The sequence below is a fragment of the Convolutriloba macropyga genome, chromosome 13 (genome assembly GCF_964194025.1).
Source record: "Convolutriloba macropyga chromosome 13, txConMacr16.3, whole genome shotgun sequence".
Lineage (NCBI taxonomy): Eukaryota > Metazoa > Xenacoelomorpha > Acoela > Convolutidae > Convolutriloba > Convolutriloba macropyga.
The window spans coordinates 43999345-44022985 of record NC_134480.1 but is presented as its reverse complement, the minus strand read 5'-3'; the positions used below and the strand labels follow the sequence as shown (position 1 = coordinate 44022985).

Below are 23641 nucleotides of genomic sequence, written 5' to 3'. Positions count from 1 at the left end.
ATGGTAAACTTACAAACCATAGAAATTTCCATAATGGTAAACTTACAAACCATAGAAAGTTCAATAATGGTAAACTTACAAACCATAGAAAGTTCCATAATGGTAATTTGACAACCATAGAGTTCCATAATGATATATTGCCAACCATAACACGACCATAATTCTTTTTATGGAAACTTACTAACCATAAAATGGACCATTATGGAAACTTACAAATCATAGCAAGTTCATAGAAGGAAATTTTCTATGGAACTTTATGGGACCATTATGGAACTTTTTATGGTTGGTAAGTTTTGTCAACCCGGGTTCAAACATCAAATGTAACAGTCTTTTTACACTACAGAACGAGAGATATTTTTTCTAGCTCGCCTAATAATCAGTGTATGCAAATAACAGGCCTGCTTCAAACTCGGTTAATTTTAGTTCCACTTAATTGCCTCAGCAGCCGCAGCAGCTAAAAAGAGCATTAGGCAATCGTTTTGACTATATTTTGATTCCTAACCAACATTTGGCATTTTTGTAACACCAAAAATTTTGACAGAATTGCTCAGCAAATAAAGGCGCCTAACAAGACCCTGACGGCAATGCTAACATTGACGGAAGACTTACAATTTCCAGTACGGGTTCAAATATTCTTGATCATAAAGGATATTGCTAATTTCAATCAACAATATTTACATTCCTTTCAACAATTAAGGTTACATTCCTTTTTTTCAATCACGCAACTAAATTTTTGGTATGGCGATTTAGATTCAGCGAATTCGTGAGTGGCCGTGAGGTTACAATGAGCAATAAATAGTTCTACTGATTTTGATTGAGTTTTGATTTTTAATCAAATTTAGGCCCTTCGTATTAAAACTTTGTACGGTAGCAAAAGTCATTGGCAAAGTTTCCCAATCATATGCTCTTTCTTGCAAGGCTCCATCCTTACTAATATTGACTGAAACAATGAAATCTTCAGTACCAGGTTGATTATATTTTAACCACTAAGAATATTGTTAAGTTCAATCAACAAAAGTTGCACTCCCTTTATACAACCCTAGAGCTAATAGGGTTTTCAAGACTGTTAGTGAATCGGTCAGCCCAAATGAACAGGCCGTTGTAAGACTGGTGAATCAACTTGCGACAATTGGGCTCGGTTGTGAATCTTGTTCATTCATTACCGCCATTAGTAACAGTTTGTTTTCAGTTTTGGATACATTTTTTCCTAATCAACAATAGAATTTTTTAGCCGAATTTTTCCTCAAAATAAATCCGAAAAATGCTTCAATAGTTGACCTTTCTTACACTAAACTAGCAGCAATTGCAACAGTGTTTGATAAAATTAGATCTTTACTGAGAGTTGAAAAATGTTTATCACTAAAATTATTGTCGATCTCAATCAACGAAAAATGCATCAGTTTTATTCAAACGAAAGACTAATGAATGTGACCCGATTGTTAACTAATCAGTCAGAGTAATTAAATGGGATGGATTAGAGCTCAAGCATCAAGCTCTGATGGTTTGCATGGAGATTCTTGAGAAGCTTCAATGCATGCCAAGAGCAGCTTGCTTTCGTTTAGACGACGTTTTGATTTTTAATCCATATTGCATATTTTAAAAATTAACAGAATTCTTAAGCTAGTTGAGCTTGGTGACATGCCGTTTGTACCACATCTAAACTTCTTTGTACACTTATGATCTTCAGTACGAGATTGAATACAGATTATAACTACCGAATTTGTTTAGTTCAATCAATAGAGTCAGATTTTACAACCGAAAACTAATAGTGTTAGAGCAATCGCTAGTAAGTCAGTCTGCGTAAATAACCAAGCCAGCGTTTTTGCAGAGAACTTTTAGCCACGGCAAAAATTATTCTGTTCGGTTTTCTCTCACTTTGTATCTATTCTGTTTCCCGATCAACTTAAGACTTCCTGTGTTAAAATTGTAAGTTAGTAAGAAAATGGCGCAATTGCGGAATTAGTCAAGCGTTCTTTAAAAAATTAGCAGCAATACTAGCAACTACTGAAGCCTTCCAAACTTCAGTACAAGGTTGCTTATAGTTCAAAAATACTTTTGCTCTTGACTTTGATCACTAAGATCTACCTTACCTTAAAAAGTCCAAAATACCTAAAATGTTGTCGTGATTCTCAGCTTGTGACTCAGCGCAGCGAAACAGATTGTCTTATAGCTCGAGGTTCGGCTTGTGGAGAGATATGTTTTGGCAGAGACTTTTAGCGATCGCGACGTTCGGTTGGCTGACCCATACAGCAACAGCGACCCAGCCAAAAACGACAAGTTACAGCTAAAAGGCGAACAAAAGCCTCTAAACGGCAAAAACTACCTCTGTCCATAGTGAGTTTCGAGCATGAGCTGAAACATTAGTTCGCAAAGTTGCACGTCCATGAGTACCGTCATCATTGGATCTGATAGAAGTGAGAAATAGATCAAGGTAAAGACCTTTCGGTGATTTCTGCACTTAACTGGACAAACTGAATATTCTACTCAGCGCGAGAAAGAGATATTGAATCTGCAATCTGAACTCAGTCGTGCAAACGAAAGAAGAGATATGTCCCCTCTGGCAAGCAAGGCACAAAAAATATTTTGAAACGGTTCAGCCACACTGCGATGCATGTTTGGGAATGATCTAAACTTCTGAAAAATCAGAAAAAAAACAATTCAACAATATCCGATCATCATATCTTTTGAGAAAATGAATAAGTAATTGTTGGTTAGATCTTCATGTCAATCTCAGCACAGCCAAAACGAACCCAAAGGTCTGTTTCAAGTTCTGCAATAAGTTTCAGAGGATGAAAAAATTTAAAATTTTTTAAGATTCTTGCTAGAAATCTTGCAAGGGAATGCATAGTTCTTCCATTTTTCTTGCAAGCTTCTTGCAAGATTTGTATCCATCTTGCTACATTCTTGTAAGATTTGAATTCATCTCGAAAGATTCTTGCAAGATTTTGAACCCATCCTACAAGAATCTTGCAATATTTTGAAATTACATTTCCCTTTTTGTCCTGGTTACCTGGCAAAATTCTGCAGTTCTTTGAGCTGAAATTTTAAGTCAACTGTCGGAAAATATTCTGAAGTCAAGTTAAAACCTGACTTCTTAAAACCTTTTGAGAATGTCCAATATGATTTTAGTGGTTCTTCCCTCCTCCTTTTTCATTCCGGGCTTGGGACCAGCAGCGGCGGAGTTACTGAAATAAACTATAGGAGTACTGATATAGTAGGGTAAAAAAGCCGCACATACACAGTTCTCCAGAACAAACCAAACGACAAACACCAGATAAAACAAATCACTAAAAATAAAATAGCAAACAGGTTGTCGGAAAACTATCTCAAGTCAAGCTTAAGACTAATGTGGTTATCACAGTTACTTGGCATTTACTAGTTTAACAAGGACTTTTACAACAAACAATGTTTTTTCAAACAATGATGTTAATGATGATAATTATCTGTTTTTTTTTCTTTTACCTAAAAAGTATTGATGCATTTTGTTAGCTATTCTTTAGAACCTTGAAAAAATCTTAAAACTAGTTTAATAATGACTTTTGTAACTTTCAAGCAACGATGTTAATGATGATATTTAACTGTTTTTTTTTTGCTTTTACCAAAAAAGTATTGATGCATTTTGTTAACTACTCTTTAGAACCATGAGAAACAGTTACTTATCTTTGAGCGCAATTTTAACTAAACACGCATCAACTGAATAAGGTTGTCATTTTCCTGTTTATTTTTTTGAAGACAATGACTCGTGACATCATCCCTCAATGAAACGTGTCTCCAAGTATCTCTCAATGAACTAAAACACAATTACTCTACCCATACGATTGTTAAATTTTGAAAACATAAGCATTTAAAAAAAGTCTTATCAAGTAAAGGGTTATCAAATGCAGTTAATTCCTTCTCTACTAATCATAATATAATATTACAAAACTATCAAACATTGGTTGTCTTAGTTCTGACGCTGAACAAAATCCGAAAAAACTAGCAAAAGAAAATCGAAAACCACAGGAACCCGCAGCAAAAAACTCATATGCCAGAAACACTAAATAATCTCGAAACGCAATCCCCCTTTCGGTCGAAACACAAAACTTCACTTAATTATTTTTCTTAGAAATTTTTTTTTCGGTCTGCTCTCATGATACACCACCAGTTTTTAAATTTTGCAGTCATTTTATCAAAATTTGGTCCCGAAAACTCTTTTCTTACCGATTTAATTGTTGTGCCATTTGAACATTTGTGACACAGCCCGCCTCAAAGGCAAGAAAACGTTTTTGTCAACGCCCATTTTTTCTAAAAGTAGCTGGGCTTGGCTTGTCTGGCAGAAATCTGTTGGCATTAGTTTTTCATAAATTTTAATCCCTCCACTCCCAACAAGAAAGCACGTTTTTTTTTCAACTTTTCCTTGTTCAAAAAACAAAGTTACAAAGCATCTATTTTAAAATGTTTTTGTGCAAAGCTTTACCACTGTTTCTGTTGTTGGGAATCAAATTAACAGCCGGTGAAGATGGTGAGTCGTCTTTGAAGTCAACTTCCTTTTTAACTGACAACTGATTTTCTGTTAATTTTGAAGCTGAAAAATTTTGAATGGAATTCTCGCACGCAGAGAGTTTGTCACCAACGTACTTTTCTTTAGTCGGCAAAAAAAACTGTTGCTGATATGGCTAGCTCATCTTCGGATTTGAAGTTTCTCTGTTACTTTATTGAAGGATCATATAAGACTTCACACTGTCCATATTCTATATCTTAGTATGATCCTATTATGAAACCAAGGAGATCATATGCAAATGCCTTCAAGGAAATCAGATATGATCCTAGTATGATTACCGCGAATCAAAGATTTGTATTCCTTCTGTTTGCATTTTCATATTTATCAATCAGGAAGGCATCACTGATGTATTTTCCTGGGATTACATTTTATTCATCCAAAAACTTCCTAAACTGAATTAATTATTGCAAAGTTCGCTACTACGTAAAAGATCAAGCCTGTGTATAAGATTAAAGTTTTTGTATTCTCCAAATCTGTTCCTTTTGGTTGAAATCCAACTCCGATAAGGAAAAGGTATGTTCAATGTCATTTTTGTTTATCTAGTAGATTTCCCGACATCCAAGTAGATACAATAGTTGTATCAATGAAACAGTCCCAGTTAGTCAGTACATCAATGAATGCTCTCGCATTATGTCATCGCCAAGGTGAGGTCGGTTGTACATCAAAGTTTTCGAATTCTGAAAAATTTGCTCAAAAACTCTTTCCTATAAAAGAGAAAAATACCAGGATCAGGAAATTCTTTTAGTTTAACACTCTACCTACACAGGGGATACATCATACCAAGTTTGGTTCAATTTGGACAAATTCTTGACCCATTCAAAAATAACTATAGTTTAAACTCACTAATCGCGAAATTCGCAAATTTCGTTTAAAACAATCGATTTTTTTGCTAGGAAAGCTAAAGCAAAAATTCTTTTTGATTTACACTCTAATTACACTGGTGATACTACATACCGATTTTGGTTGGATTTCGACAACTTCTTCGTCCGATGGATGAAAACGACCTATTTCTAGAATTTGTTATTCGCAATTTATTCGAAATAATCGCAGATTTCCGTATGAAATACTAACTTTTTTGCCAGGCAAGCTATACCAATATTTTGTTTTACACTTTACTTACACTGGTGATACTCCATACGGAGTTTGATTGGATTTGGACACCTCCATGAACCGATGAAAAAGGCCTATATTTAAAAATCGCTAATCGCGAAATTCGCAAATTTCTGTATTAAAAACTAACTTTTTTCCTAGCCATGCCTTAGCAAAAATTTCCGTTTCTTCTTCACTACCTACATAGGGGATACTCAATACCAACTTTGGTTCAATTTGGACCACTTCTTCCGTATGAGAACCCAACTTTTTTCCTAGGCTAGCAATGCCAAAAATGCTTTTTTTAACACTCTCATTGCATTGGTGATACTTCATACCGAGTTTGGATTGATTTGAACTCTTTGACTACATGAAAACGAACAATTTTTGAAAATCGTTATACGCTAAATTCGCAAAATTCCGTATGAAAACCCAACTTTTTTCCGAGGCAAGCTATGCCAAAAAGTCTTTTTGCTTCGCACTCTCCATACCGAAATTGGATTGATTTCAACAACTCCTTGACCACATGAAAAAGAACTATTTCTAAAATTCGTTATTCGCTAAATTCGCAAAATTCCGAATGAAATCCAACTTTTTTTCTAGGAAAGCTATGTCAAAAATACTTTCTGCTTTACACTCTCGTTACATTGGTGATACTCCATACCGAAATTGGATTGATTTGAACAACTCCTTGACCACATGAAAAAGAACTATTTTTAAAATTCGTTATTCGCTAAATTCGCAAAATTCCGAAAGAAAACCAACTTTTTTTTCTAGGCAAGCTCTGCCAACATTTTTTTTTTGCTTTACACTTTAATTACGCTGGTGATACACCATACCGAGTTTGGTCGGATTTGGACAACTCCTTCACGCTACGAAAAAAGACATATTTCTAAAATTTGTTATTCGCTATTTATTCGAAATAATCGCAAATTTCCGTATGAAATACTAACTTTTTTGCTATGCAAGCTATACCAATTTTTTTGTTTAACACTTTAGTTACATTGGTGATAATCCATACCAAGTTCGGTTGGATTAGGACAACTCCTTGAACCGATGAAAAAGGCCTTTTTTTAAAAAATCGCAAAAATTAGCAAAAATTCGCTATTTGCGAAACTCTTAAAATTCCGTATGAAAAGCCAACACTTTTCCTAGGCAAGCTATGCCAAAAATTCTTTTTTTCACACTCTCATTACATTGGTGATACTTCATACCGAGTTCGGATTGATTTGAACAACTCCTTGACAACATGAAGAAGAACTATTTCTAAAATTCGTTATTCGCTAAATTCGCGAAATACCGTATGAAAACCCAACTTTTTTCTTAGTCAAGCTATGCCAAAAATACTTTTTGCTTTACACTCTCATTACATTGGTGATACTCCATTCCGAGTTCGGATTGATGTGAACAACTTCTTGACCACATGAAATAGAACTTTTTTTAAAATTCGTTATTCGCTAAATTCACAAAATTCCGAATGAAAACCAACTTTTCTTCTAGGCAGGCGATGCCAACATTTTTTTTGCTTTACACTCTAATTACGCTGCTGATACTACATACCGAGTTCGGTCGGAATTGGACAACTCCTTCACGCGATGAAAAAAGAAATATTTCTAAAATTTGTTATTCGATATTTATTCGAAATAATCGCAAATTTCCGCATGAAATAATAACTTTTTTGCTATGCAAGCTATACCAAAATTTTTTTGTTTTACATTTTAATTACATTGGTGATAATCCATGCCGAGTTTAGTTGAATTTGGACAACTCCTTGAACCGATGAAAAAGACCTTTTTTCAAAATTCGCTAATCGCGAATTTCGGAATTTTCCATATGAAGAACTAATTTATTCCTAAACACGCCATAGCAAAAGTTCTTCTTCTGCTACACTCTACCTACACAGGGGATACTCCATACCAAGTTTGGTTCAATTTGGACAACTTCTTGACCCCATCAAAATAACTATGATTAAAATTCAATATTTGCAAAATTCGCAATCTTCCTTATGAAAACGCAACTTTTTGATAGGCCAGCAATACCAAACTTTTTTTTCACTCTAATTACACTTATAATACTCCATACCGAGTTTAGTTGGATTTGGACCACTCCATGAACCGATGAAAAAGCCTTTTTTTAAAATTCGCAAAAATTCGCTATTTGCGAAATTCTTAAAATTCCGTATGAAAAGCCAACACTTTTCCAAGGCAAGCTATGCCAAAATTCTTTTTTCCTCACACTCTCATTACATTGGTGATACTTCACACCGAGCTCGGATTGATTTGAACAACTCCTTGACAACATGAAAAAGAACTATTTCTAAAGTTCGTTATTTGCTAAATTCGCGAAATTCCGTATGAAAACCCAACTTTTTTCCTAGGCAAGCTATGCCAAAAATACTTTTTGCTTTACTTTCTCATTACATTGGTGATACTCCACTCCGAGTTCGGATTGATTTGAACAACTCCTTGACCACATGAAATAGAACTTTTTTTAAAATTCAATATTCGCTAAATTCGCAAAACTCCGAATGAAAAACCAACTTCTCTTCTAGGCAGGCTATGCCAACATTTTTTTTGCTTTACACTCTAAATACGCTGGTGATACTACATACCGTGTTTGGTCAGAATTGGACAGCTCCTTCACGCGATGAAAAAAGAAATATTTCTAAAATTTGTTATTCGCTATTTATTCGAAATATTCGCAAATTTCCGCATGAAATAATAACTTTTTTGCTATGCAAGCTATACCAAAATTTCTTTGTTTTTTATTTTAATTACATTGGTGATAATCCATGCCGAGTTTAATTGGATTTGGACAACTCCTTGAACCGATTAAAAAGACTTTTTTTCAAAATTCGCTAATCGCGAATTTCGGAATTTTCCATACGATGAACTAATTTATTCCTAAACACGCCATTGCAAAAGTTCTTCTTCTGCTACACTCTACCTACACAGGGGATACTCCATACCAAGTTTGGTTCAGTTTGGACAACTTCTTGACCCCATCAAAATAACTATACTTAAAACTCAATATTTGCAAAATTCGCAATCTTCCGTATGAAAACGCAACTTTTTGATAGGCCAGCTATACCAATTTTTTTTTCACTCTAATTACACTTATAATACTCCATACCGAGTTTAGTTGGATGTGGACCACTCCATGAACCGATGAAAAAGGCCTTTTTTTAAAATTCGCAAAAATTCGCTATTTGCGAAATTCTTAAAATTCCGTATGAAAAGCCAACACTTTTCCTAGGCAAGCTATGCCAAAAATTCTTTTTTCCTCACACTCTCATTACATTGGTGATACTTCACACCGAGTTCGGATTGTTTGAACAACTCCTTGACATCATGAAAGAGAACTATTTCTAAAATTCGTTATTTGCTAAATTCGCGGAATTCCGTATGAAAACCCAACTTTTTTCCTAGGCAAGCTATGCCAAAAATACTTTTTGCTTTACTTTCTTATTACATTGGTGATACTCCACTCCGAGTTCGGATTGATTTGAACAACTCCTTGACCACATGAATCAGAACTTTTTTTAAAATTCAATATTCGCTAAATTCGCAAAACTCCGAATGAAAACCAACTTCTCTTCTAGGCAGGCTATGCCAACATTTTTTTTTGCATTACACTCTAAATACGCTGGTGATACTACATACCGTGTTTGGTCAGAGTTGGACAACTCCTTCACGCGATGAAAAAAGAAATTTTTCTAATACTTGTTATTCGCTATTCATTCGAACAAATCGCAAATTTCCGTATGAGATACTAACTTTTTTGCTAGGCCAGCTATACCAAAAGTTCTTTTATTTTACACTCTATTTACACTGGTGATATTCTATACCGAGTTTGGTTGGATTTGGACGACTCCTTGAACCGATGAAAAAGGCCTTTTTTTAAAATTCGAAAAAATTCGCTATTTGCAAAATTCATAAAATTCCGTATGAAAAGCCAAAATTTTTCATAGGCAAAATATGCCAAAATTCTTTTTTCCTAAAACTCTGATTACATTGATGATGCTTCATACCGAGTTCGGAATGATTTGAACAACTCCTTGACAACATGAAAAAGAACTTTTTTTAAAATTCGTAATTCGCTAAATTCGCAAAATTCCGTATGAAAACCCAACTCTTTTCCGAGGCAAGCTATGACATAAATAATTTTTGCTTTACACTCTCATTACATTGTTGATATTCCATACCGAGTTCAGATTGATTTGAACAGATCCTTGACAACATGAAAAAGAACTATTTTTAAAATTCGTTATTCGCTATATTCGCGAATTTCCGTATGAAAACCCAACTTTTTTCCTAGGCAAACTATGCCAACTTTTTTTGCTTTACACTCTGATAACGCTGGTGATACTCCATGCCGAGTTTGGTCGGATTTGGACAACTCCTTCACGCGATGAAAAAGACATATTTCTAAAACTTGTTATTCGCTATTTATCGAAATAATCGCAAATTTCCGTTTGAAATACTAACTTTTTTTGCTAGACCAGGTATACCAAAAATTCTTTTATTTTACACTCTAATTACACTTGTGATACTCTATACCGAGTTTGGTTGGATTTGGACGGCTCCTTGAACCGATGAAGAATGCCTATTTTTAAAATTCGCAAAAATTCGCTATTTGCAAAATTCATAAAATTCCGTATGAAAAGCCAACATTTTTCATAGGCAAAATATGCCAATTATTCTTTTTTCCTCGAAATCTGATTACATTGGTGATGCTTCATATCGAGTTTGGATTGATTTGAACATCTCCTTGACAACATGAAAAGGAACTATTTTTAAAGTTCGTTATTCGCTAAATTCGCAAAGTTCCGCATGAGAACCCAACTCTTTTCCTTTCCAAGCTATGCCAAAAATACCTTTTGCTTTACACTCTCATAACATTGTTGATACTCCATACCGAGTTTGGATTGATTTGAACACCTCCTTGGCCACATGAAAGAATTATTTTTAAAATTCTTTATTCGCTGACTTCGCAAAATTTCGAATGAAAGCTCAAATTTTTTCCTGGGCAAGCTATGCCAAAATTTTGGTTTTTTCCTCCCACTCTCATTACATTGGTGAGACTTCATACCGAGTTCGGATTGATTTACACATCTCCTTGACCACATGAAAGAATTATTTTTAAAATTTGTTATTCACTAAATTCGCAAAATTCCGTATGAGAATCCAACTTTTTTCCTAGGCAAGCTATGCTGAAAATACTTTTTGCTTTACACTCTCATTACCTTGGTGAAACTCTATACCCAGTTTGGATTGATTTAAAAGAAATATTTTTTAAAAATCATTGTTCGCTAAACTCGCAAAAGTTTGTATGAAAACTTAACTTTTTTCCAAGCCAAGCTATGCCAAAATTTCTTTTTTCCTCCCATTTTCATTACAGAGGTGATACTCCATACCGAGTTCGGATTGATTTGAACAACTCCTTGACAACATGAAAAAGAACTATTTTTAAAATTCGTTATTCGCTAAATTCGCGAAATTCCGTATGCTCACGTAACTCCTTCACGCAATGAAAAAAGACATTTTTCTAAAACTTGTTATTCGCTATTTCATTCGAACTAATCGCAAATTTCCGTATGAGATACTAACTTTTTTGCTAGGCCAGCTATCCCAAAAATTCTTTTATTTTGCACTCTAATTACACTGGTGATACTCTATACCGAGTTTGGTTGGATTTGGACGACTCCTTGAACCGAGGAAGAAGGCCTTTTTTTAAAATTCGCAAAAATTCGCTATTTGCGAAATTCATAAAATTCAGTATGAAAAGCCAACATTTTTTCTAGGCAAGCTATGCCAACAATTCTTTTTTACTCAAACTCTAATTACATTGGTGATGCTTCTTACCGAGTTCGGATTGATTTACACATCTCCTTGACCACATGAAAGAATAATTTTTAAAATTTGTTATTCACTAAATTCGCAAAATTCCGTATGAGAATCCAACTTTTTTCCTAGGCAAGCTATGCTGAAAATACTTTTTGCTTTACACTCTCATTACCTTGGTGAAACTCTATACCCAGTTTGGATTGATTTAAAAGAAATATTTTTTAAAAATCATTGTTCGCTAAACTCGCAAAAGTTTGTATGAAAACTTAACTTTTTTCCAAGCCAAGCTATGCCAAAATTTCTTTTTTCCTCCCATTTTCATTACAGAGGTGATACTCCATACCGAGTTCGGATTGATTTGAACAACTCCTTGACAACATGAAAAAGAACTATTTTTAAAATTCGTTATTCGCTAAATTCGCGAAATTCCGTATGCTCACGTAACTCCTTCACGCAATGAAAAAAGACATTTTTCTAAAACTTGTTATTCGCTATTTCATTCGAACTAATCGCAAATTTCCGTATGAGATACTAACTTTTTTGCTAGGCCAGCTATACCAAAAATTCTTTTATTTTGCACTCTAATTACACTGGTGATACTCTATACCGAGTTTGGTTGGATTTGGACGACTCCTTGAACCGAGGAAGAGGGCCTTTTTTTAAAATTCGCAAAAATTCGCTATTTGCGAAACTCATAAAATTCAGTATGAAAAGCCAACATTTTTTCTAGGCAAGCTATGCCAACAATTCTTTTTTACTCAAACTCTAATTACATTGGTGATGCTTCTTACCGAGTTCGGATTGATTTACACATCTCCTTGACCACATGAAAGAATTATTTTTAAAATTTGTTATTCACTAAATTCGCAAAATTCCGTATGAGAATCCAACTTTTTTCCTAGGCAAGCTATGCTTAAAATACTTTTTGCTTTACACTCTCATTACATTGTTGATACTCCATACCGAGTTTGGATTGATTTGAACACCTCCTTGGCCACATGAAAGAATTATTTTTAAAATTCTTTATTCGCTGACTTCGCAAAATTTCGAATGAAAGCTCAAATTTTTTCCTGGGCAAGCTATGCCAAAATTTTGGTTTTTTCCTCCCACTCTCATTACATTGGTGAGACTTCATACCGAGTTCGGATTGATTTACACATCTCCTTGACCACATGAAAGAATTATTTTTAAAATTTGTTATTCACTAAATTCGCAAAATTCCGTATGAGAATCCAACTTTTTTCCTAGGCAAGCTATGCTGAAAATACTTTTTGCTTTACACTCTCATTACCTTGGTGAAACTCTATACCCAGTTTGGATTGATTTAAAAGAAATATTTTTTAAAAATCATTGTTCGCTAAACTCGCAAAAGTTTGTATGAAAACTTAACTTTTTTCCAAGCCAAGCTATGCCAAAATTTCTTTTTTCCTCCCATTTTCATTACAGAGGTGATACTCCATACCGAGTTCGGATTGATTTGAACAACTCCTTGACAACATGAAAAAGAACTATTTTTAAAATTCGTTATTCGCTAAATTCGCGAAATTCCGTATGCTCACGTAACTCCTTCACGCAATGAAAAAAGACATTTTTCTAAAACTTGTTATTCGCTATTTCATTCGAACTAATCGCAAATTTCCGTATGAGATACTAACTTTTTTGCTAGGCCAGCTATCCCAAAAATTCTTTTATTTTGCACTCTAATTACACTGGTGATACTCTATACCGAGTTTGGTTGGATTTGGACGACTCCTTGAACCGAGGAAGAAGGCCTTTTTTTAAAATTCGCAAAAATTCGCTATTTGCGAAATTCATAAAATTCAGTATGAAAAGCCAACATTTTTTCTAGGCAAGCTATGCCAACAATTCTTTTTTACTCAAACTCTAATTACATTGGTGATGCTTCTTACCGAGTTCGGATTGATTTACACATCTCCTTGACCACATGAAAGAATAATTTTTAAAATTTGTTATTCACTAAATTCGCAAAATTCCGTATGAGAATCCAACTTTTTTCCTAGGCAAGCTATGCTGAAAATACTTTTTGCTTTACACTCTCATTACCTTGGTGAAACTCTATACCCAGTTTGGATTGATTTAAAAGAAATATTTTTTAAAAATCATTGTTCGCTAAACTCGCAAAAGTTTGTATGAAAACTTAACTTTTTTCCAAGCCAAGCTATGCCAAAATTTCTTTTTTCCTCCCATTTTCATTACAGAGGTGATACTCCATACCGAGTTCGGATTGATTTGAACAACTCCTTGACAACATGAAAAAGAACTATTTTTAAAATTCGTTATTCGCTAAATTCGCGAAATTCCGTATGCTCACGTAACTCCTTCACGCAATGAAAAAAGACATTTTTCTAAAACTTGTTATTCGCTATTTCATTCGAACTAATCGCAAATTTCCGTATGAGATACTAACTTTTTTGCTAGGCCAGCTATACCAAAAATTCTTTTATTTTGCACTCTAATTACACTGGTGATACTCTATACCGAGTTTGGTTGGATTTGGACGACTCCTTGAACCGAGGAAGAAGGCCTTTTTTAAAAATTCGCAAAAATTCGCTATTTGAGAAATTCATAAAATTCAGTATGAAAAGCCAACATTTTTTCTAGGCAAGCTATGCCAACAATTCTTTTTTACTCAAACTCTAATTACATTGGTGATGCTTTTTACCGAGTTCGGATTGATTTACACATCTCCTTGACCACATGAAAGAATTATTTTTAAAATTTGTTATTCGCTAAATTCGAAAAATTCCGTATGAAAACCCGAATTTTTTCATAGGCAAGCTATGCCAAAAAATTTTTTTGCTTTAGACTTTTCTTACATTGGTGATACTCCCAGCTGAGTTTGGATTGATTTGAACAACTCCTTGACCACATGAAAAAGAACTGTTTTTAAAATACATTATTCGCTAAATTCGAAAAATTAAGTATGAAAACCCAACTTTTTTCCTAGGCAAGCTAAGCCAAAAAGACTTTTTGCTTTGCACTCTCATTAAATTGGTGATACTACATACCGAGTTCGGATTGATTTGAACAAACATGAAAAATTTTTTAATAATTCGTTATTCGCTAATTTTGCGAAATTCCGTATGAAAAGCCAACCTTTTTCCTAGGCAAGCTATAGCAACATTTTTTTTGCTTTACGCTCTAATTACGCTGCTAATACTCCATACCGAAATTGGTCGGATTTTAACAACTCCTTCATGCGATGAAAAAAGACATATCTCTAAAACTTGTTATTCGCTAAATATTCGAAATAAACGCAAATTTCCGGTTGAAATACTAACTTTCTTGCAAGGCCAGCTATTCTTTCATTTTACACTCTAATTACACTGGTGATACTCTATATCGAGTTCGGTTGCATTTAGACGACTCAGTGAACCGATGAAAAAGGCCTATTTTCAAAATTCGCAAAAATTAGCTATTTGCGAAATTCTTAAAATTCCGTGTGAAAAGCCAACATTTTTCCTAGGCAAGCTATGCCAACAATTCTTTTTTCCTCACACTCTGATTACATTGGTGATGCTGCCTACCGAGTTCGGATTGATTTGAACAACTCCTTGACAACATGAAAAAAAACTATTTTTAAAATTCGTTATTCGCTAAATTCGCAAAATTTCGTATGAAAACCCAACTTTTTTCCATGGCAAGCTATGCCGAAAATACTTTTTGCTTTACACTTCATTACATTGGTGATACTCCATTCCGAGTTTGTATTGATTTGAACACCTCCTTGACCACATGAAAGAAATATTTTTAAGAATCGTTATTCGCTAAATTCGCAAAATTTCGTATGAAAACTCAACTTTTTTCCTAGGCAAGCTATGCCGAAAAAATTTTTTGCCTTACACTTTCAATACATTGGTGATACTCTATACCGAGTTTGGATTGATTTGAACAACTCCTTGGCCACATGAAAAAGAACTATTTTTAAAGTTCGTTATTCGCTAAATTCGCAAAATTCCGTATGAAAACCCAACATTTTTCCTAGGCAAGCTAGGCCAACAATTCTTTTTCCTCACACTCTGATTACATTGGTGATGCTTCATGCCGAGTTCGGATTGATTTGAACAACTCCTTGACAACATGAAGAAGAACTATTTTTAAAATTCGTGATTCGCTAAATTCGCAAAATTCCGTATGAAAACCCAACTTTTTTCCTTGGCAAGCTATGCCGAAGATACATTTTGCTTTACACTCTCATTACATTGGTGATACTCCATACCGAGTTTGGATTGATTTGAACACCTCCTTGACCACATGAAAGAATTATTTTTAAGAATCGTTATTCGCTAAATTCGCAAAATTTCGTATGAAAACTCAACTTTTGTCCTAGGCAAACTATGCCAAAGAAATTTTTTTGCTTTACACTTTCATTACATTGGTGATACTCCAAACCGCTGTTGGATTGATTTGAACAACTCCTTGACCACATGAAACAGAACTTTTTTTAAAATTCGTTATTCGCTAATTTCGCAAAATTCCGTATGCAAACCAAACTTTGTTCGTAGGCAAGCTTTGCCAACAATTCTTTTTGCCTTGCACTCTCATTGCATTGGTAATACGCCAGACCGAGTTCGGTTTGATTTGAACAACTTCTTGACTACATGAAAAAGACCTATTTTTAAAATTCAACAATCGCAATTTATTCGAAATAGTCGCCAATTTCCGTATGAAATACTAACTTTCCTCTCAGACAAGTTATGCCAAAATTACTTTTTTCATCCCACTCTCATTAGAGTGCTGATACTGCATACCGAGTTTGGATTGATTTGAACACTTCATTGACCACATGAAAGAAATTGTTTTAAGAATCGTCATTGGCTAAATTCGCAAAATTTCGTATGAAAACTCAACTTTTCTCCTAGACAAACTAAGCCAAAAAATTTTTTTACTTTACTTTCATTACATTGGTGATACTCCATACCGAGTTTGGATTGATTTGAACAACTCCTTGACCACATGAAAAAAAAACTTTTTTAAAATTCATTGTTCGCTAATTTCGCAAAGTTCCGTATGCAAACCCAACTTTATTCGTAGGCAAGCTTTGCCAACAATTCTTTTTGCCTTGCACTCTCATTGCATTGGTGATACTCCAGACCGAGTTTGGCTTGAATTGAACAACTTCTTGACTACATGAAAAAGACCTATTTTTAAAATTCAATAATTGCAATTTATTCGAAATGATCGCCAATTTCCGTATGAAATACTATACTTGATTTGAACACCTCCTTGACCACATGAAAGAAGAATTTTTAAGAATCGTTAATCGCTAAATTCGCAAAAATTCGAATGAAAACTCAACTTTTTCCCTAGGCAAGCTATGCCAAAAAAATTTTTGCTTTACACTTTCAATACATTGGCGATACTCCATACCGAGTTTGGATTAATTTGAACAACTCCTTGACCACATGAAAAAGAACTATTTTTAAAATTCTTTATTCGCTAAATTCGCAAAATTCCGTATGAAAACCCAACATTTTTCCTAGGCAAGCTATGCCAACAATTCTTTTTCCTCACACTCTGATTACATTGGTGATGCTTCATACCGAGTTCGGATTGATTAGAACAACTCCTTGACAACATGAAAAAGAACTATGTTTTAAATTCGTTATTCGCTAACTTCGCAAATATCAGTATGAAAACCCAACTTTTTTCCTTGGCGAGCTATGCCGAAAATACTTTTTGCTTTACACTCTCATTACATTGGTGATACTACATACCGAGTTTGGATTGATTTGAACACTTCCTTGACCACATGAAAGAAATTTTTTTAAGAGTCGTCATTGGCTAAATTCGCAAAATTTCGTATGAAAACTCAACTTTTCTCCTAGACAAACTAAGCCAAAAATTTTTTTACTTTACACTTTCATTACATTGGTGATACTTCATACCGAATTTGGATTGAATTGAACAACTCCTTGGCCACATTAAACAGAACTTTTTTTAAAAAAATTCGTTATTCGCTAAATTCGCAAAATTCCGTATGCAAGCCAAACTTTATTCGTAGACAAGCTTTGCCAACAATTCTTTTTGACTTGCACTCTCATTGCATTGGTGATACTCCAGACCGAGTTTGGTTTGATTTGAACAACTTCTTGACTACATGAAAAAGACCTATTTTTAAAATTCAATAATCTCAATTTATTCGAAATAATTGCCAATTTCCGTATGAAATACTAACTTTCTTCCTAGACGAGTTGTGCCAAATATATTTTTTTCATATCACTCTCAATACTTTGGTGATACTTTGGTGATACATACCGAGTTTGGATTGATTTGAACATCTCCTTGACCACATGAAAAAGAATTACTTTTAAAATTTGTTAATCGCTAAATTCGCAAAATTCCGTATGAAAACCCAACATTTTTCCTAGGCAAGCTAGGCCAAAAAAATTGTTTGCTTTACACTTTCATTACATTGGTGAAACTCCATACCGAGTGTGGATTGATTTGAACAACTCCTTTACCACATGAAAAAGAACAATTTTTAAAATTCGTTATTCGCTAAATTAGCAAAACTCCGTATGAAAACCCAATATTTTTCCTAGGAAAGCTATGCCAACAATTCTTTTTCCTCACACTCTGATTACATTGGTGATGCTTCATACCGAGTTCGGATTGATTAGAACAACTCCTTGACAACATGAAAAAGAACTATGTTTTAAATTCGTTATTCGCTAAATTCGCAAAACTCCGTATGAAAACCCATTTTTTTTTCCTGGGCAATCTATGCCAAAAATATTTTTCGCTTCATAGTCTCATTACATTGATGATACTTCATACCGAGTTTGGATTGATTTGAACAACTCCCTGACCACATGAAAGAAATATATTTAAAATTCGTTATTCGCTAATTTCGCAAAATTCCGTATGCAAACCCAACTTTATTCGTAGGCAAGCTATGCGAAAAATATTTCTTGCTTCAAACTTTCATTGCACTGGTGATGCTCCATGCCAAGTTTGGATTGATCTGAACAACTCCTTGACCACATAAAAAAGAATTATTTTTAAAATACATTATTCGCTAAATTCGCAAAATTCCGTATGAAAACCCAATTTTTTTCCTGGGCAATCTATGCCAAAAATAATTTTCGCTTCATAGTCTCATTACATTGATGATACTTCATACCGAGTTCGGATTGATTTGAACAACTCCTTGACCACAGGAAAGAAATATTTTTAAAATTTATTATTCGCTCAATTCGCAAAATTACGTATGAAAACCCAACTTTTTTCCTAGGCAAGCTATGCCAAAATTTCTTTTTCCCTCACACTCTCATAACACTTGTGAAACTTCATACCGAGTTCGGATTGATTTGAACAACTCCTTGACCACATGCAAAAGAATTATTTTTAAAATTCATTATTCGCTAAATTCGCAAAATTACGTATGAAAAACCAACTTTTTTCCCAGGCAAGCTATGCAAAAAAGATTTTTTGCTTTACACTTTCATTACACTGGTGATGCTCCATGCCGAGTTTGGATTGATTTGAACAACTCCTTGACCATATGAAAAAGAACTTTTTTAAAGTACATTATTCGCTAAATTCGCAAAATTCCGTATGAAAACCCAATTTTTTTCCTAGGCAAGTTATGCCAAAATGTTTTTTGCTTCATACTCTCATTACATTGATGATACTTCAAACCGAGTTCGGATTGATTTGAACAACTCTTTGACAACATGAAAAGGAACTATTTTCAAAATTCGTTAATCGCTAGATTCGCGAAATTCCGTATAAAAACCCAATTTTTTTCATATGCAAGCTATGCCAACATTTTTTTTTGCTTTAAACTCTAATTACGCTGGTGATACTCCATACCGAGTTTGGTCGGACTTGGAAAACTCCTTCACGCGATGAAAAAAGACATATCTCAAAATCTTGTTATTCGCTATTTATTCGAAATAATCGCGAATTTCCGTATGAAATACTAACTTTTTTGCTAGGACAGCTATTCCAAAAATTCATTTATTTTACACTCTATTTAATTGGTGATCCTCTATACCGAGTTTGGTTGCATTTGGACGACTCCGTGAACCGATGAAAAAGGCCGCTTTTTAAAATTCGCAAAAATTCGCTATTTGCGAAATTCTTAAAATTCCCTATGAAAACCCAACATTTTCCTAGGCAAGCTATGCCAACAATTCTTTTTTCCTCACGCTCTGATTACATCGGTGATGCTTAATACCGAGTTCGGATTGATTTGAACACCTCCTTGACCACATGAAAGAAATATTTTTTTAAAAATCATTGTTCGCTAAATTCGCAAAAGTTCTTATGAGAACTTAACTTTTTTCCTAGGCAAGCTATGCCAAAATTTCTTTTTTCCTCCCACTTTCAATACAGTGGTGATACTTCATACCGAGTTTGAATTGATTTGAACAACTCCTTGACCACATGAAAAAGAACGATTTTTAAAAATCGTTTTTCGGTAAATTCGCAAAAATTCGTATGAAAACTCAACTTTTTTCCTAGGCAAGCTATGCCAAAATTTCATTTTTCCTCCCACTCTCATTACATTGGTGATACTAGATACCGAGTTTGGATTGATTTGAATAACTCGTTGACTACATGAAAAAGAACAATTTTTAAGGTTCCTTATTCGCTAAATTCGCAAAATTCCGTATGCAAACACAACTTTTTTCGGAGGCAAGCTTTGCCAACAGTTCATTTTGCCTTGAACTCTCATTATATTGGTGATACTCCATACCGTGTTTGGTTTGATTTGAACAACTTCTTGACTACATGTGAAAGACCTATTTTTAAAATTCAATAATTGCAATTTATTCGAAATAATCGCCAATTTCCGCATGAAATACTAACTTTCTTCTTAGACAAGCTTTGCCAAAAATATTTTCTGCTTTACACTCTCATTACATTGGTGATACTACATACCGAGTTTGGATTGATTTGAATAACTCCTTGACTACATTAAAAAGAACAATTTTTAAGATTCGTTATTCGCTAAATTCGCAAAATTCAGTATGAAAACCCAACATTTTTCCCGAGGCAAGCTATGCCAAAATTTCTTTTTTCCTCACACTCTCATAACATTGGTGAAATTTCATACCGAGTTTGAATTGATTTGAACAACTCCTTGATCACATGAAAAAGAATTATTTTTAAAATTCGTTATTCGCTAAATTCGCAAAACATCGTATGAAAACCCATTATTTCTCCTAGGCAAGCTACGCCAAAATTTTAATTTCCTCACACTCTCATTACATTGGTGATACATCATACCGAGTTTGAATTGATTTGAACAACTCCTTGACCACATGAAATACTAACTTTTTTGCTAGGCCAGCTATTCCAAAAATTCATTTATTTTACACTCTATTTAATTGGTGATCCTCTATACCGAGTTTGGTTGCATTTGGACGACTCCGTGAACCGATGAAAAAGGCCGATTTTTAAAATTCGCAAAAATTCGCTATTTGCGAAATTCTTAAAATTCCCTATGAAAACCCAACATTTTCCTAGGCAAGCTATGCCAACAATTCTTTTTTCCTCACGCTCTGATTACATCGGTGATGCTTAATACCGAGTTCGGATTGATTTGAACACCTCCTTGACCACATGAAAGGAATATTTTTTTAAAAATCATTGTTCGCTAAATTCGCAAAAGTTCGTATGAGAACTTAACTTTTTTCCTAGGCAAGCTATGCCAAAATTTCTTTTTTCCTCCCACTTTCAATACAGTGGTGATACTTCATACCGAGTTTGAATTGATTTGAACAACTCCTTGACCACATGAAAAAGAACGATTTTTAAAAATCGTTTTTCGGTAAATTCGCGAAAATTTGTATGAAAACTCAACTTTTTTCCTAGGCAAGCTATGCCAAAATTTCATTTTTCCTCCCACTCTCATTACATTGGTGATACTAGATACCGAGTTTGGATTGATTTGAATAACTCGTTGACTACATGAAAAAGAACAATTTTTAAGGTTCCTTATTCGCTAAATTCGCAAAATTCCGTATGCAAACCCAACTTTTTTTGGAGGCAAGCTTTGCCAACAGTTCATTTTGCCTTGCACTCTCATTATATTGGTGATACTCCATACCGTGTTTGGATTGATTTGAATAACTCCTTGACTACATGAAAAAGAACAATTTTTAAGATTCGTTATTCGCTAAATTCGCAAAATTCAGTATGAAAACCCAACATTTTTCCCGAGGCAAGCTATGCCAAAATTTCTTTTTTCCTCACACTCTCATAACATTGGTGAAATTTCATACCGAGTTTGAATTGATTTGAACAACTCCTTGATCACATGAAAAAGAATTATTTTTAAAATTCGTTATTCGCTAAATTCGCAAAACATCGTATGAAAACCCATTATTTCTCCTAGGCAAGCTACGCCAAAATTTTATTTTCCTCACACTCTCATTACATTGGTGATACATCATACCGAGTTTGAATTGATTTGAACAACTCCTTGACCACATGAAATACTAACTTTTTTGCTAGGCCAGCTATTCCAAAAATTCATTTATTTTACACTCTATTTAATTGGTGATCCTCTATACCGAGTTTGGTTGCATTTGGACGACTCCGTGAACCGATGAAAAAGGCCGATTTTTAAAATTCGCAAAAATTCGCTATTTGCGAAATTCTTAAAATTCCCTATGAAAACCCAACATTTTCCTAGGCAAGCTATGCCAACAATTCTTTTTTCCTCACGCTCTGATTACATCGGTGATGCTTAATACCGAGTTCGGATTGATTTGAACACCTCCTTGACCACATGAAAGGAATATTTTTTTAAAAATCATTGTTCGCTAAATTCGCAAAAGTTCGTATGAGAAATTAACTTTTTTCCTAGGCAAGCTATGCCAAAATTTCTTTTTTCCTCCCACTTTCAATACAGTGGTGATACTTCATACCGAGTTTGAATTGATTTGAACAACTCCTTGACCACATGAAAAAGAACGATTTTTAAAAATCGTTTTTCGGTAAATTCGCAAAAATTTGTATGAAAACTCAACTTTTTTCCTAGGCAAGCTATGCCAAAATTTCATTTTTCCTCCCACTCTCATTACATTGGTGATACTAGATACCGAGTTTGGATTGATTTGAATAACTCGTTGACTACATGAAAAAGAACAATTTTTAAGGTTCCTTATTCGCTAAATTCGCAAAATTCCGTATGCAAACCCAACTTTTTTTTGAGGCAAGCTTTGCCAACAGTTCATTTTGCCTTGCACTCTCATTATATTGGTGATACTCCATACCGTGTTTGGTTTGATTTGAACAACTTCTTGACTACATGTGAAAGACCTATTTTTAAAATTCAATAATCGCAATTTATTCGAAATAATCGCCAATTTCCGCATGAAATACTAACTTTCTTCTTAGACAAGCTTTGCCAAAAATGTTTTCTGCTTTACACTCTCATAACATTGGTGATACTACATACCGAGTTTGGATTGATTTGAATAACTCCTTGACTACATGAAAAAGAACAATTTTTAAGATTCGTTATTCGCTAAATTCGCAAAATTCAGTATGAAAACCCAACATTTTTCCCGAGGCAAGCTATGCCAAAATTTCTTTTTTCCTCACACTCTCATAACATTGGTGAAATTTCATACCGAGTTTGAATTGATTTGAACAACTCCTTGATCACATGAAAAAGAATTATTTTTAAAATTCGTTATTCGCTAAATTCGCAAAACATCGTATGAAAACCCATTATTTCTCCTAGGCAAGCTACGCCAAAATTTTAATTTCCTCACACTCTCATTACATTGGTGATACATCATACCGAGTTTGAATTGATTTGAACAACTCCTTGACCACATGAAAAAGAATTTATTTAGAATTCGTTATTCCCTAAATTCGCAAAGCTCCGATTGAAAACCCAACCTTTATTCCTAGGCAAATTATGCCAAAAATACTTTTTATACACTCTAGGTACTCATGGTATACTCCATACCGAGTTCGGATTGATTTGAACGACTCCTTAACCACATGAAAAAGAATTCTTTTTAAAATTCGTTATTCTCTAAATTTGCAAAATTCCGTATGGAAACCAAACTTTTTTCCTAGGCAAGCTATGCCAAAAAGTCTTATTGCTTTGCACTCTCCATACCGACTTTGGATTGAGTTGAACAACTCCTTGACCACATGAAAAAGAACAATT

At 34.1% G+C, this 23641-nt stretch overlaps 1 protein-coding gene across 1 annotated transcript in view; it reads left to right on the top strand.

Moving 5' to 3' along the window:
• The first annotated feature begins 4370 nt into the window (after window positions 1–4370).
• Window positions 4371–23641, top strand: part of LOC142352193 (collectin-11-like) — a 138771-nt gene continuing 119500 nt past the window's right edge. Inside the window, exon 1 of the mRNA XM_075404608.1 lies at window positions 4371–4501. Within this exon, the coding sequence (XP_075260723.1) occupies window positions 4435–4501 (67 nt within the window). The 5' untranslated portion in view covers window positions 4371–4434. The remainder of the gene's footprint in view (window positions 4502–23641) is intronic.